At 43.8% G+C, this 14,586-nt stretch overlaps 1 protein-coding gene across 2 annotated transcripts in view; it reads left to right on the top strand.

Annotated features, from left to right (window-relative positions):
* GMIP (GEM interacting protein) overlaps positions 1-14,586 on the top strand; it is a 107,557-nt gene that overhangs the window by 8,185 nt on the left and 84,786 nt on the right. Inside the window, exon 1 of one of the 2 annotated variants that reach the window (XM_089651758.1) lies at positions 3,945-4,071. The exons of the other annotated variant lie outside the window; for it this stretch is intronic. Within the exon in view, the coding sequence (XP_089507884.1) occupies positions 4,050-4,071 (22 nt within the window). The 5' untranslated portion in view covers positions 3,945-4,049. Of the gene's footprint in view, positions 1-3,944; positions 4,072-14,586 lie in introns of those variants that run through there. 2 annotated transcript variants of the gene reach the window in all.

Below are 14,586 nucleotides of genomic sequence, written 5' to 3'. Positions count from 1 at the left end.
TGACTCAGGATGAGGGAGTTCCTGTACCTATTCTCTGAGAACAAAACCCCTGGGTAAGAGTAGTTGAGCTATAACGGAATGGATGAACTCCTTAAAGTGGAACTTTACTCTCTCAGTCAACATTGACTATCCTTATGCTGCTGGCAATAATAAATAGATAGGAAATTATATCATATTTACTTCTTTTAATTTATTTTCATATTTCTTCAGTTAATTCCTGGTTACCAGGCCTAGGCAAATGATGTCATACATCCCACGAGTCTTCAGGATGGGAGGAGGGATTTTCTAGGCTAAACACACCCTCCAGCCTGCATGCCTGAGCTAAGGGCAGTTGGATTCCAAGACATAAATACTACATGAATCATCTGCCCTTACACAAGATGGCCCCAGACAGAAATGCTAGGGGGTGTTTTTCAAAGTGATTTCTCAGCAAAATAAAGCATGGAGACATGGATGAATGGGGGTGTTTGCTCTGAGCATTAAAAATAAATGAAATAGCATTTTTGGTTTGTTGTGCTCAGATGCAATGTAGTTTAATTATAATAGTGTCTACAACATGTAAGACTAGTTCCCTGCTGGACTAAAGAACACCTCCCTCCCTCCTCACCTCCATAATCCCCACAGGGGAAGGAGTGCTGAAAATGTAAACAACGGTGTTATGCAGATGAGGAAAGGGGTGGTGTTCTGTAGTCCAGTAGGGGAAAACTCAGGAAAGGATGATGACACTGCTTAGTCCATAGTCACTTTGATGGCCTCCAGTGAGAATCGGTGGATTACTGTCAGTGAAAACTGCATTCGCATAGTATGCAAACAGCCTTCTTCAGAATTAATGGTCAGCGCCACCACTGTTTGCACATAGCCTCTCATCTGAGCAGTTACATGTGTATAGAGCCTCTTACGGATTATGGACCCAGACAGTGTGGGGGAGTTTTACTAAAACTGGAGCACTCAGAATCTGTTGCTGTTATACACAGTAGCCAATCAGATTATAACTTCAGTTTGTTCAATTAAGCTTTGACAGTAAAACCTGGAAGCTGATTGGATTCTATGCAGAAGTGCATCAGATTTTGCACTCTCCAGTTTTAGTACATCTCACCCTTTGCATCCAGGTATGGCATTTTTGATTGGACACAGACTGGCTGCAGGTAATCACCCAGCCTGTACATGTCCATAGCACAGCAGCCTCTGGATGCAGCAAACTATCTGCCCTTGGCCACCCATGTGAATGTAGCCTTAAGCCGGCAATACATGAGTCGAATTCCGACATAATTTTCTTTGGAAAATCTTTTCTAAGAATTTTCGTTTGAATTTCGTACCATTAGTGGGTCACAGAAACTGCCAATTTTTGTGTGACCATCAAATTTGAGTGATTGGGAAATGTTTTTAAAAATGAATGAATTTCAAGTCAATGATGGAAGAATTGTGCAAGAAATATAAAGCTGTGACCTGGCAAGAAAAGAAAATTTTTGCCCACAAAAATACTTTTTTGTAGCAACATGAGGAGAAATTGATGGGTTGGTTGGTTGAATTTCAAAATCAATGGTAGCACCATCGGATTCCAAAACACACGAAATTAGATTTTCTAAAGAAAATTCATTTGGAATTCAACCTGTGTATGGCCTGCATTAGGATTAAAGTGCAATAGAGACCGAGTTGTGAACCCACTGGATTTCTGGCAGGATCAACTGGTATTTTATGTAGTTGCAGCATTTTAAAGAAACAAAACATAAGCTCCGTGGAGCAGGGCCCTCCTATCTCTCGTTACATTTTAAAGCGCTGAGCAAACTGTTGGCGCTATATAAATCCTGTATAATAATAATATAATAATAATAAAACATAGAGAAAAGTGTGTGTTTCACAGAAATGTACATAATAATAATCTTTTTTTTTTTTTCATATAATTGTAAATGTTTATTAAGGGTCAAAGCCCAAATTTTTAAAACAGAACACAATTCAACAATAACACATTGTGTATAAACGTTGCAGTGACAGAAATCTATCATTAGCTTAGAAGAAAACAAGATCAAATAAGACATGAACATACGTGAACAGCGTGTCATTCAGTACTCTTTAAGAACATACATCATTGCAAACCTGCACATCTGTAAACTACAGTAATTTGCATTATTGCTCAAAGGCATATTGCTTATAATATAATGTCCAGACCAGGGGCGGACTGACCATTTGGAAACTTGGGCACTGCCCGAGGGCCCGGGGTCAGTAGGGGGCCCAATGAGATGCCCCTAGTACCTTTTTCATAGGCTTTTTTGAGTTTGGGCAAGGACACAGGGGCCCCATGATCCCCTATTGCCTGGGGGCCCCATGAGTTGTCAGTCCACCCCTGGTCCAGACTATATAAGAGGAGGGTGTAGAGGAGGGGAGGAGGGGGATTTACCAAAAGGAGAGTGATCCCATGCCCCCCAAATAGGGTGGAAAATATCAGAGTGTTCATCTACTAAGGCTGTAAGATGTTCCATTTCCCTGATTTCAGAGATCGCTCTTAGGCCCCATGTACACAGGATGATGGAAACTAACTGCTGGAAAACGTAGGTTAAAAAACGTTTGTTTATCCGCATTTGCATAACATGTTTATGTGCATTTGCGTTTAGAAGCATTTTTTAAAGATAAACACAGGAGAACCTCCCAAATGCCCAGAATGCACTGAAAAGTGGGAAATTCTTAACTATTTCAGACTGTTTCAGAGGAATACAGAGAGTAGAAGCAGAGACAGCAGTATGTTTTGATATTAGCTTAGGCGTGAGTTGCTCATTAACATTTCTTTTGTTTCCAAGGGTGGGAAAGGTGTCTGCTGGAGGGAGTCATTAAGGCCACCTGGCAGGGGGTCTTCATGAGGAATGTGAGGTGTGAATGGTCATTACCATATCTTTTGTTTCCAAGGGTGGGAGAGGTCCGAGGTGTGAATTGGTGGGAGAGGTCTGAGGTGTGAATTGGTCATTACAATGTGTGACAAGCTTGGTAGGAACATCCTGTTTTCAGTGTTTTGTCCATCTGAGTACCTTGAAAATGCTTTGCATTCATTTTTCATGATGAAAAAAGGCTCTGGACAGCATCTGGAAATGGAAGAGTTAAAAAAAATTTCAGACGCAAACGCTTATAAACACGATTTGCAGCGTTTACAAGCGTTTTGCTTTGAAATGCTGATAAAATCGACTCCTGAACGCAAGTTTGGTGCGTTCAAAAAAAACGACTGTAAACTCAAATGCCTGTAAACAACTGTAAACGACGATGTGTACATGGACACATAGGAAAACATTAGGGTGAGTTCAGGGGCTGCTGAAAAAAACGCTGAACAGTTCCTAAACGTGAGTTTATCAGCTGCAGTGTACATGAGCCCTTAGAAGGTGAGTTTTCGAGGGTACATCTGCTGATTTCCAAAAATGTGGTATCACCCTTCTGGCAGCTGTCAAAATGTGCACTCCCATTTAGATGGTTTGGGGATACCCCTGAAGGGCAGGCCCAAAGATAATATAGCAGATCTAGCGGCATGACAACAGTAAGTACTTGTTCCAATACCGTTTGAACCATGACCCAATACCCCATAATCTGCGGGCAAAACCAAAAAATGTGTGACAGTGTACCCACTCCTACGCATCTCCAGCATCTATCAGATAGACTTGGGTTAATTGCATGGAGCACTATGGGAGATATCTTTTTTTTTATAAATATTTGACCTGATATACACTTAAAACTAATATTCAGGAGATGAGGAATTTTAAAGTAAACCGCGAAAAATCAAAGGGATTCATGTAGCATAATTATTGAGAACTTTGGCCTTTGCTGGAAATCAGGGACAATGGGCAATTATGAGAGTGCAGCATCCCAATTATATTAGGAAGTAGTGTAAGCAGTGATCAGACCCTGCCCCTCCGTATGAGAGTCTCATCAGAGTGATTGCAATGCTCAGCACTCTCACTTTGCACTTCCTGATGTGATGTCTGCTGTCAGGAAGCTGTGGCTGTTTGTCACTACATCACTGAACCCAGGTTCTGCAATTGATAGGGGTGGCCACTCCAACTGGGCCTGGGAAGATGGCGACAGGCCGAGGAGGGGGTAAGAAGCTGAGCAACCTGCCCTGCGTACTTGTCATAGCTCGGTGTTTAGGCTCTCCATCGTTGTTTCTGTCTCGCTCTAGCTTATATACTTGTTTGCCACAACTTGTTCCTCTTTCTCTTTCATCATCATATAACCCATGGTGGCTTGTACAGCTGTCCTATACGCAGAAGATTTGATGTGTAGGTCGCACAGGCAGTGTATATTCAGGAAGGCATACATGTGATGTGACATGCAGCAGTTTTCTTAGTGAACATGCGTCCTATTTATTGTGTTGAAGCAGTTTAGAACAGAAACTAGGAATTTGCTACCCTATCACAAGAGCAATGGGGGGCAATGTACACCCCAAAATTCTATATTCCCCAAATCGTTTTAGCAGGACAGAACATGGTTGATACAGGTTTCCTTATCCAGTAGCAATCAATCAGATTGACTACATTGTCCAAGCATACCCAAGTCCTAGGATGATCTGGTATGCCAATTTAAACCATAGTCAGAAATCTGGCCCCACCTTTTGCTGATCCCAATGACTTTTTGAAGGACTATCACAGTGTTGTGTGGCTTAACTGCCCAACTGTAACAAAGAGGGTGAGCTGTTTTGTCAATTTTAACCAGCTTCCATAGTGAAGAACTTGGTCCCACCTTCTTCTGCCCCACAAGACTTTTTGTTGGACCATCAATGTGTTACGTGACCTCACTGGCCAGTTGAAAGTCATAGAGAGGATGAGCTGGCATGCCAATTTTTACCAGATCCAACAGTAAAGAAGCTGACCCACCTTTTCCTGCTCTCCATGACTTTTTGTTGGATCATCACTGTGGTGTGTGATCTCACTGACCACTTGTAAGTCAGAAAGAGGATGAGCTGTTGTGCCAATTTTAAACAGCTCTTACAGTCAAGAACCTGACCCTACTTTCTCCTGCTCCCCATGGCTTTTTGTTGGACCAACACTGTGGTGTGTGGCCTCACTAACCAGTGGTGAGTCACAGAGAAGATGAGCTGCTATGCCAATTTTAACCACTTTTTATAGTCAAGAACCTGACCCCAATTTCTCCTGCTCCCCATGGCTTTTTGTTGGACCATCACTGTGGTGTGTGGCCTCACTAACCAGTGGAGAGTCACAGAGAAGATGAGCTGCTATGCCAATTTTAACCACCTTTTATAGTCAAGAACCTGGTCCCGCTTTCTTCTACCCCCCCTACAACTTTTTGTTGAATCATCACTTAGGTGTGTGGACTATCCGGCCATAGTCAAGAATATGGTCCCACCTTCTGCTGCTCTCCTCGACTTTTTATAGGACCATCAGTGTTTTGTTTGGCGTCACTGACCAGCTGTGAGTCACAAATGGTATGATCTGCATGTCAATTGTAGCCAGCTTTTATAGTCAAGAACCTGGTCCCACTTTGTTCTACCCCCACAACTTTTTGTTGAATCATCACTTAGGTGAGTGGCCTATCCGGCCAGTTGTGAGTCACATAGATGATGAGTTGATATGCTAATTTTTACCAGTTCCCATAGTAAAGAACCTGTCCCACCTTCTACTGTTCTCCACAGCTTTTTTTTGGATCATCACTGTGGTGACTTATCTGGCCAGTTGGGAGTTACAGGGGCTAAGGTAACAAAGGCCACACTCCGCTCATAAAGCCAGTAAAAACTTTCCATAGAGTGATAGCGGTAGAAGAGGGATTGACTACAGTATACAAGTATAGAGGTGAATGACTCTTACGTGAACACTATATGGCCAACGTGTGTGTGTGTGTGGTCATAGGGAGTTGATGAGTAGCCTTACACGAGGGTGTTTGATGGTGGTTATTAAGCTTTGATATTCAGTCAAAATGTTTACTCCAGGCTTCAGGAGTCCCAGGACACGCAAAAGGAAAACTAAAACTTACATTACATGCCAACAGACACTTTAACGAGTTACATAACACTTCAGGAATGACTTAAGGAGAAATGTCACCTTGCCCATGCAATGGAACAGGCATTCACCAACCTATACAGTACTTACCTAACCCAATGTCTCTTAACATGTCCTTGCAGCTCCAAAGCTGGCAAGAATACTTCCAGGTTAATGAGGAGAATGTGACCTGCTCCTCTGTGACAATGCCCAGGCCTAGTAGCCAATCTGATGACTGGGGGAGTTATATAATTACTCCCCTGGATCAGCGACACAGCTGATTCGAGTGGCAGCCGAGAAGAAACAAGGAACTGTGAGTGAGCGCAGGTAAGGTGGCATAGGCAAGGCACCTCTTTAAAGCCCAGACTTGTAGTTCATCTGTTTGCAGATCTCTTTGAATGAATGACCTGGCTTTGCAGGCTCCACTAACACAGCCACGTCGATTTCAAATCTGCCAGCTGCTGCGGTGACAAGAAACAAGTATGCAGCTAGTGAAGTTGGGATACCCTGACCTACATATATTTTCTCCTTGTCAAGAACATATGTAGCCACCTTCTCTTACACAGGGGCTACTGTCAAATTTAGTTCTGCTGATTTATAGTCTACTTGTTCATTTGGTTTTTCCCTAAATCCAGTGGAGCTTTGGCTTCTACCTTCTGCTAGTAGGTCTCACTTGCACCTCTGGTATTAGTATGAGAAGCTATAGTAGAACTAATTTATGAATATGTATGCTTCCCCTAACCAACCAATAGGAGTTTCCTGGCCACTGGTGCATGCTAAGGAAGAGTATAAATTTATGGGGAGGGCCAAGCAATCTCTGTTCCACCCAGGCTCTGGCCTGAGGTGAGTGAATGTGGGGCAGCTAAGTCATTAGGCCTCAAGCCTTAGGTTTATACATGTGCTTGAGGCTCTGTAATCTGGGAGCCTGGATGAATTGGAAAGGAACTGAAGAGGCCTGAGATGAAGTACCAGAGGTCACTCTGACACATGAGGTAGTGGATGAGGAACTTGTGGAGAACCTAGAAAAGGCTCTTTGGTTTTGGATAAAGTAGGGAAGGGTTTACCTTTACTTTCTGTTCCAGAGAAGAAACAGAAAGTGAGAGGCAGTCTCTGCAAAGAGAAGGAAGTGTCCCTCCTAGACAGCTGTCTTCTGAGCACTTGTACTTATCAGAAGATTTGCCCCCAACTCATTGATTTCTGGTGGCATAAATAACAATCAGCGCAGCATCCGGGGTCTCCAAACTTTCTAAACAAAAGCTGTTTACTGTCCTTCATACTTTAAAGGGACCAGGGGATCAGTTGGAGTTGAAAATGTCCCGGAGTCAGTGGACAATGGTAGGCAATATCTCAGGCTTGGTGGTCCATGGGTGTAAAAAAGTAAAACAAGGACAAGTGCCCCACCATTAGTGTCAGTAGCAAGAATCGTGCCCCATTGTTGTTATCAATGGAAGGAATAGTGCCCCATCATTGGTATTAGTGGGAGGAATAGCATTCTGTTGTTGGTGTCAGAGGGAGAAATTATATTCTACTGTTGGTCTTAGTGGAAGGAAGGATGCCTCATCATTGTTGTCAGTGGAAGAAATAGCGCCCCATCGGTGGTGTCAGTGGAAGGAATTGTGCCCCATCGTTGGTGTCAATGGGATCAATTATACTCCACTGTTGATCTCAATGGAATAATGCCTCATCATTGGTGTCAGTGGGAGAAATAGTACCACAAGGGCTGGATAAAAGCAAGCAGAGTTTCGCAGCCGGCTCATGGGCCGCAGTTTGGAGAATACTGCCTTGTACCATACCAAAATTAAATCAGTATAACTTTCACATAACAGTCACATAGCAACTAATACCACAGACAGTATATTGAAGTGACACTAAGTGATATCCTTATTTTTTAAAAATAATCCATACACATACAATACCTTTATAGGCCCTCAAAACTATTTTTTATGAAATTGTTTCTAAAAAAGGAAAAGAAAAAAGAGTGTGATGCATCATTGCTTACAGCACATCTACACCAGTCCCTTCACAGCGCACACCAGTGACTGTGGTATTAGACAGCAGCTGGTGTGAACAAGTTCTTAAGGCTTGTTTGCGCTATGTATGCTGAGTTTCATTGATCTGCATAAATTAATGCAAGCTCAATGCAAAGATCCTGAGAAAACAATTGTTTTCTATGTGCCCTGTTCACACTATACATAAATGTCAGCAAGTCCCTGCACCGCATGCCACAACACCACAGTACATTGTGATGCAGCATGGTGCATTGAGTTAAAAGAAATGTTTTATTATAACATTTCAATAAAGTTTAAAGAAAAAGTAGAGAGTGTGATGTGTTGTAACATAATCATCTCCTTTACTGTCCTCATTAGGTGGATTACTATAGACCTAAGCTCATTATGTGACTGTTTTGTCTATTATGTGACATAGAAGCACCACTTAAAATATGGTAATGGTGTAGGATCCTAATACCAGTCTATACATATGTGGCGAGTTTCAACATTACACAGTAAGGCACAAGGATTGTGGAGAAAATAATAGATGTTTTAAAGACTTTCCAGAGCAGGGCAGTCTGCTTTGGTTCATATGGACAATTAGGCCTCATTCACACGGGTGTTGAGTCCCTTAGACCATTATTGGGTCTTGTGTTTATAAGGCTGTCAAAGAGGACTGTCTCCCATGGGACTTTAATGCAGCTACAATAGAGGCCCATGGGAGACAATCCTCTGTAATTATAATTCAGGGATGTAGCAGCCCCCAACTCACGACAATCTACTCAACCCTGTGGTGTTGATAAGGCTTGAGCTACCAGGCTACCAGGTGTGCAGGCTGTCTATGTAAGTGTATTGGGACGCAGGTGACAGACAGTGTGTGTTTGGGGATACCCACCTCTCTGCACACCTCTCAAGTTAAAGTTAAACCCAGGACTCTGCATTCACTATATCTGATCTCCCACAGTACACAGAACATGGAAATGCAATTATTTTAGTAACTATAACCCGCTAAATACCTTTTGTCATCAGCAGCATATAGCAGTCTTGTGACTTCTATCAGTGTTCAGCAGAGCACTGGTTACAGCTTGTAGGAGGAGTTTTCATTCTCCCCTGATTGTCCTATGAGGCTGCAGGACCCCTGACCCTCTGTTTGGACAGTGCTGATTGGTCCTGTGTTGATCACATGCACTCTCCCAAGAAAACGAAAAACTCTCTAGCAATACACACCATCTGAGCATGTACAGCTTTCCCCTAAGGCTCTGTTCTATCAGGAGATGGATTGGGGACAGTAGAAGAAGGAGAGGATCAGAGAAGACAGGATCAAACAGCCTTTTAACACAATGCAGAGTATTAACCCCTTAGCTTCCACAGTGAGCATAACAAGCATGCTTCTTTGCATATACAGACTGATTTTACTGTTGTGGGTTTAGTAACACTTTAACACAAGCAACTGTGCCCTTGCAGCCAGTCTGCAGGCCTCAACCCCCATGTGAATGTGGCCTTATAATGCTCAATCTGCCCTGATTTGTCTGATAATTAGTTTACAATAATATATATTGTCTTTACTATATTACCACATTACTGACCAATTCTAATTACCTCTGCAGGACCCCAACGTTCTTGTTGCTAATGGAAATGGCTGCTATTTAGAAGGAACAGATTGTGACCTGTCCCTCGATCCCGTGGTGTCCTCCCCGCAGCCCGTTTCGTCCAGTGTTCCCAGTGCCGGCATCTTCAGTGTGGGCACCCAGCTATGACTGCTTGTGACTTCACAGCCGGGTGCTCACTGTGCATGCGTGAATAGCGCTGCGCTTTCTCAATGGCCCCGTAGTCTTCTGGGACCTGTCACGCGTCCAAGAAGACTACTGGGAGGGGGAGCAACTTCCTCTTCCAATTGCCCAGGCGATTGCAGCGGAAGTGAGAGCCGATACCTGTCCATTTTGCATACCTGCCCCCCCACTCCCCAAAGGTGCCAGTCCCTAATGGGGAGTGGGGGTCCAGTCTTTAAAGTGGAACTTCCCCTTTTGGGTGGCTCTCTGCTTTTAAAAAAAAAAAAAAGTACGCCCAAGCACATAATATCCCTTCCTCAAAAAAATCTGAGTCCCCGACCTCCACATATACGCACGTATGAACATAAACGCACGCGTCCTCAATTGCGATACACATTACATATCGCCATGCACGCCGGCGTGAGAGCAAAAAGTCTAGCACAAGACCTCCTCCATGACACTAAATGATGACCTGTAGGGGCTTTTGAAGCATCGTCTATAGAAAATATAGGGCACTGCAGTGTGTCGCCATTTCACAGGCACACATAAATTTAAGGTTTGACATGTTAGCATCTATTTACTTGGAGCAACTGCCTCTTATTTTTTTTTTACCAAAAATTCGGGTAATTTACTGTGTTTGTTTGCCCTAAAATTAATTTTAGTGTGTTTTTTTACTGAAATGTTGTATTTCCTAGACCTTTGCGATAATATTGTGTGACATAAAAATTGGAACTACCACTATTTTATTCCCTAGGATGTCTGCTTTCAGAAAATATATCATGTTTGGGGGGTTTGTGTAATCTTCAGGTCTAAAAGGATTTTTAAATGTGTGCAGAAATGCAAAAACGGCTCTGGCAGTGAAAGGGCTAAAGGTTATTTTTCTGTCCTGTTGCTCTGTTTGTGTGGCTATTAAGCTCGCGTTCACACTGATGCAGTGTGGAATTCACAGCGTTTTCAGTATGAATTCTGCACCGAATCAAAATTGCACCTCGTTCATGCAAAACCGCTGCGAGTGTATGTTAACCCCTTGGCGCTGGCGCCTCCCGGTCTTTTAAGGGTTTCAGAAGCCGGGAGGTGGGGCGGGGTTTAGGGTCATGTGACCGCCGTGACACGCTGTCCCTGCGGTCACATGATCGGGAAAGGACCCGATCAAAAGAGGAGATCGGGACCTTTCCGTGAGTACTGGACATGTGTGCTGGGAGCACGCAGGGGGCGCGCTCTCAGCACATATGTTCTTTTTTAATAGAACGCAAATGTGCGGCCACTCGGCGTCTAGTCCCAGGTGCCGGGAGGCCGCCCATTTGCGTTCGGCTGGCGTGAAGAGGTTAAGTTAACAACACCCCGAAAGCGGTCCACAAATCGTGGTGCGATGTGCAGGCGTAAATTCCCATGCGATCCGATTCTAGTGCGGACCAAAAAAAGGGTCCTGCAAAATGTATGGCTCCAATCACACCGTACACAAATCGTATGTGATTCGCACAGGAATGCGTGTGCGGTTCCTGTGCGAATCACATGCGATATACCGCACCGCATATATGTGAACCTAGGCTAAGTCTACAGACCAGTAACGGGTGCTCTGAACTTCCTACCCCTCTCTCTGGTGTTTTTTGGGAGTGAGCAATAAACTTCCTTTTTGTTTTTACCTAAACGTACTGGCCGCCCATTTGTTCTCATGTCCCACTATGCCTCGCCCCTGAGGGGAAATGTCAACCCACCCTGTCTCTGGGGGTTACCAACATTCCTCTGGGGGTCAAGGGTGCTACATAGAATGGATAAAACCTGTAAACTTTCAAAATTTTGCATTTTTTTTTTTTTTCAGATTTTCAGGTGTTTTTAAGCCCCTGTAGGAACCACAAAAACACCTGAAGCTGGAATAACCATGTAAAATGCTTGGAATATGCTTTTGAAACTCTTGTATATGAGAACAACAAAAACACAAAATAATGCGAAAATAAAAACATCTACAAATGGCTCTGCTTAGGCGTGAATGCAAGTGATTTGTAATGCAGGTGTTTTATATGAGTAGATACACACAGTTGCACAATTGTTCATTATTTATTATTTGTTTTCTTTGGACAGGGTTTGTATTAACAGTCACATAAAAGGCTTAGGTCTATGGTAGTCCCTATAATGAGGATGGTGATGGAGATGATTGTGTGAATAGCATGTCTATGCTTTTATCTCTATTATATCTATGAAGGCAGCCATGGTTGTCACACCGGCTGAATGTCAAACAGGTCTGCCTTTAATTATCTCCATTCCATGGTGGATTGATGTGATTAGTAGTTTACACTATAAAGACAAAGTTCTCTGTGCTTTGTTTTATGTTCACGGGAAATGGCAAGGACATGGCATTTCCGGCAAGATCAACAATATTTTTTTTGTATCTTTTAAAAATGTTCGTAACCCTTTGGCGCTCACCGGCTCCTGGTCCTTTAAGGGGTTCTAGAAGCCAGGAGGCAGAGGCAGGCATTCGGGTCATTTTACCGCTGTGATTGGCTATCAGCTCCCAATGGCAAGTGTAGCACTACCCCCTTAGGAGTCACTAGAAAATTTGGTCCCCCTATATTCCTGTGCAGCCAGGCATCACACATCTTCACCAAGACTTGCATCCAGTGTCAGAGATCAATCCATGAGCTTTGGTTTTGTTGTTTTTATTTAGGGGATTTGATCTGGGATAGGGTTAGGGGTGTACAGGATGTCCATTGGCTTTTTCATAGGCTTTTTTGGGTGTGGGCGAGGACACAGGGGCCCCATGATCCCCTATTGTCCGTGGGCCCCAGGAGTTGTCAGTCCGCCCCTGCACCTTAGTGTACCACCTCACACTCTAGATGAACTCTTCTTCTTCACCCAGCAATCTGGAGGTATCCCTGAACAGGGGATCTGGTGTCTGTTACTTTAAAACTGGACAGTCCCAAATAGGCAAAGAATCTGGTTTACCACCAGAGTGCTCCTTCCCCTATCTACCCAGGGGGTGCAGCGGTACTCACTCAGATCCTCTCCTGTGCCTCTAATGGGTTGGTGGCTGCTACCAGGCCTTTTAGCTGGGCCACACCTTCCCTGCTACACAGGTGGCCCTGGCATCTGGGGGCTAGTGAGCTCTGAGCTTTCCTCTTTTCCAGCTCCAGGCCTGCAGGTAGGCCCTTTCCCATGGGCCCTCTTGCAGCCTCCTGCCTTCAGCCTCATGTCTTCCTCACTATCTTCCACCTGAACTCTCCTGACACTGAGCAGGCTCCAACACTTTTAAGGGTGTACCAGCTCCTTGCCATGCCTTCTGTTGGGAACTGGCTAGGATCCCTCAAGAGTGCAAGCCAGCCACTCCTCAGATCCACCCATTGTCTCTAGACCTTCCTCCAAAGCCTTAGAGCAAGGGGAAATTGCAGAGGAGCTGCCATGCAGAGCCACTCAGCTCCTGCCCACAATTTGACCCTCCTCTCTATCAATTGAACACTAGCTTCCCCTAGCTAACTAGGAGAGCACTACACAAGTATGCATCAGAAGATGACTGATCCCCATCGGCTAACGTGCTGAGAGTGTGCAGGGAGCATAGTAAGTAGTTTTAACAGAGTCACAAATATGTATACAGTGTATGGCCAGCTTTAGTCTGAAAAAAAAAATGAATGGTGGTCATACATGGTGCGATAAAGCTGAATGTTCAATGTCTGATTTGACAAAATGATCACTGAGAGTTGGACAGTGAGATGTAAATGGCATGGGCAAGCAATGAGCAACTAATGATGATTTAATTGTCTGATCAATGGCGTTTTCACCCCCCTGTGAGCCACTTACGATTGATCTACATGTAAGGGCGTGAAAAACACCATTGATTGACCATGTTCAATAGATTTTTTTCGCCATAGCCAATCTACTTGGGTCGAATTAAATCATCACTATAAGTTGCCCATCATTCCACCTTGCCATTTTATGTCTTGCTCAATGGTTTTGCTAAATCTGACATTGATTGTTCAGTATTAACGCACCATGTATGACCACTGTAATGTAGCCATCATAGAAAAGATCTGGTAAGCTGCAATAAATTACATTGTTTCTTTTGAGTTTCAATACACTTTTAGGCTTAATTTTATATTCGCCTTGATAAAGTGGAGAAGAATCAGAATCAAGATTTATTGTGAAATGTGGCCCCTTTTGAGGGTGTTCCTCAAACTGGGTGTCACTGGGACAGGGATTGCTTGGAATCACCCCAAAGGGGACACAGACAGTAACCCTGAAAGAGATGACAGAAATTCTAACCCTTCCTTACTCTACCCAATACAAAAAAAGAGCTGTGTTTTAAAATCTGGACTGTGTGGAAAATAACTTTAACCTCTTTGTGGCCGCTCCCAGCACACATGTCCGGTACTCATGGGAAAAGTCCCGATCTCTTTCGATCGGGATCTTTCCTGATCATGTGACCACCGTGACAGTGAATCACGGTGGTCACATGACCCTAGAACCCTGCCCGACTCCCGGCTTCTGAAACCCTTAAAGGGTTCATTTAAATGTATTTCTCAAAAGCTACAAAAGATATAAATCCACTGTCTGTGCACCTAATGCCTTTGTGGTCCCCATATAAAGGTAGCAGTAATGTCATTAATGTGCTGTACAAAGCCTGTGCAAAGAGCAGAGCTGTGGGAGGGACCAAGCTGGCCCCACCCACTACAGGCTGCCTGCAAAAAACTACAGAAGGGGCGGAAACAAGACCAGTCAACCTGCACAAGAAAAGAAAGCAGCAGTGACTGGTCTTTGCTACAGGAAGCTCCTGCACAGAGGTAAAGGTTCACATTGGATTAGATCTGGAAGAAATACCCAAAGTACACCAAGAATCAAGGAAGAATACACATGATGAATGTATGTAGACAATAT

Source organism: Staurois parvus, unplaced genomic scaffold (assembly GCF_062004578.1).
Source record: "Staurois parvus isolate SC_StPar_1 unplaced genomic scaffold, SC_StPar_1.0 ptg000662l, whole genome shotgun sequence".
Lineage (NCBI taxonomy): Eukaryota > Metazoa > Chordata > Amphibia > Anura > Ranidae > Staurois > Staurois parvus.
This window is presented reverse-complemented; position numbering and strand designations above follow the sequence as displayed.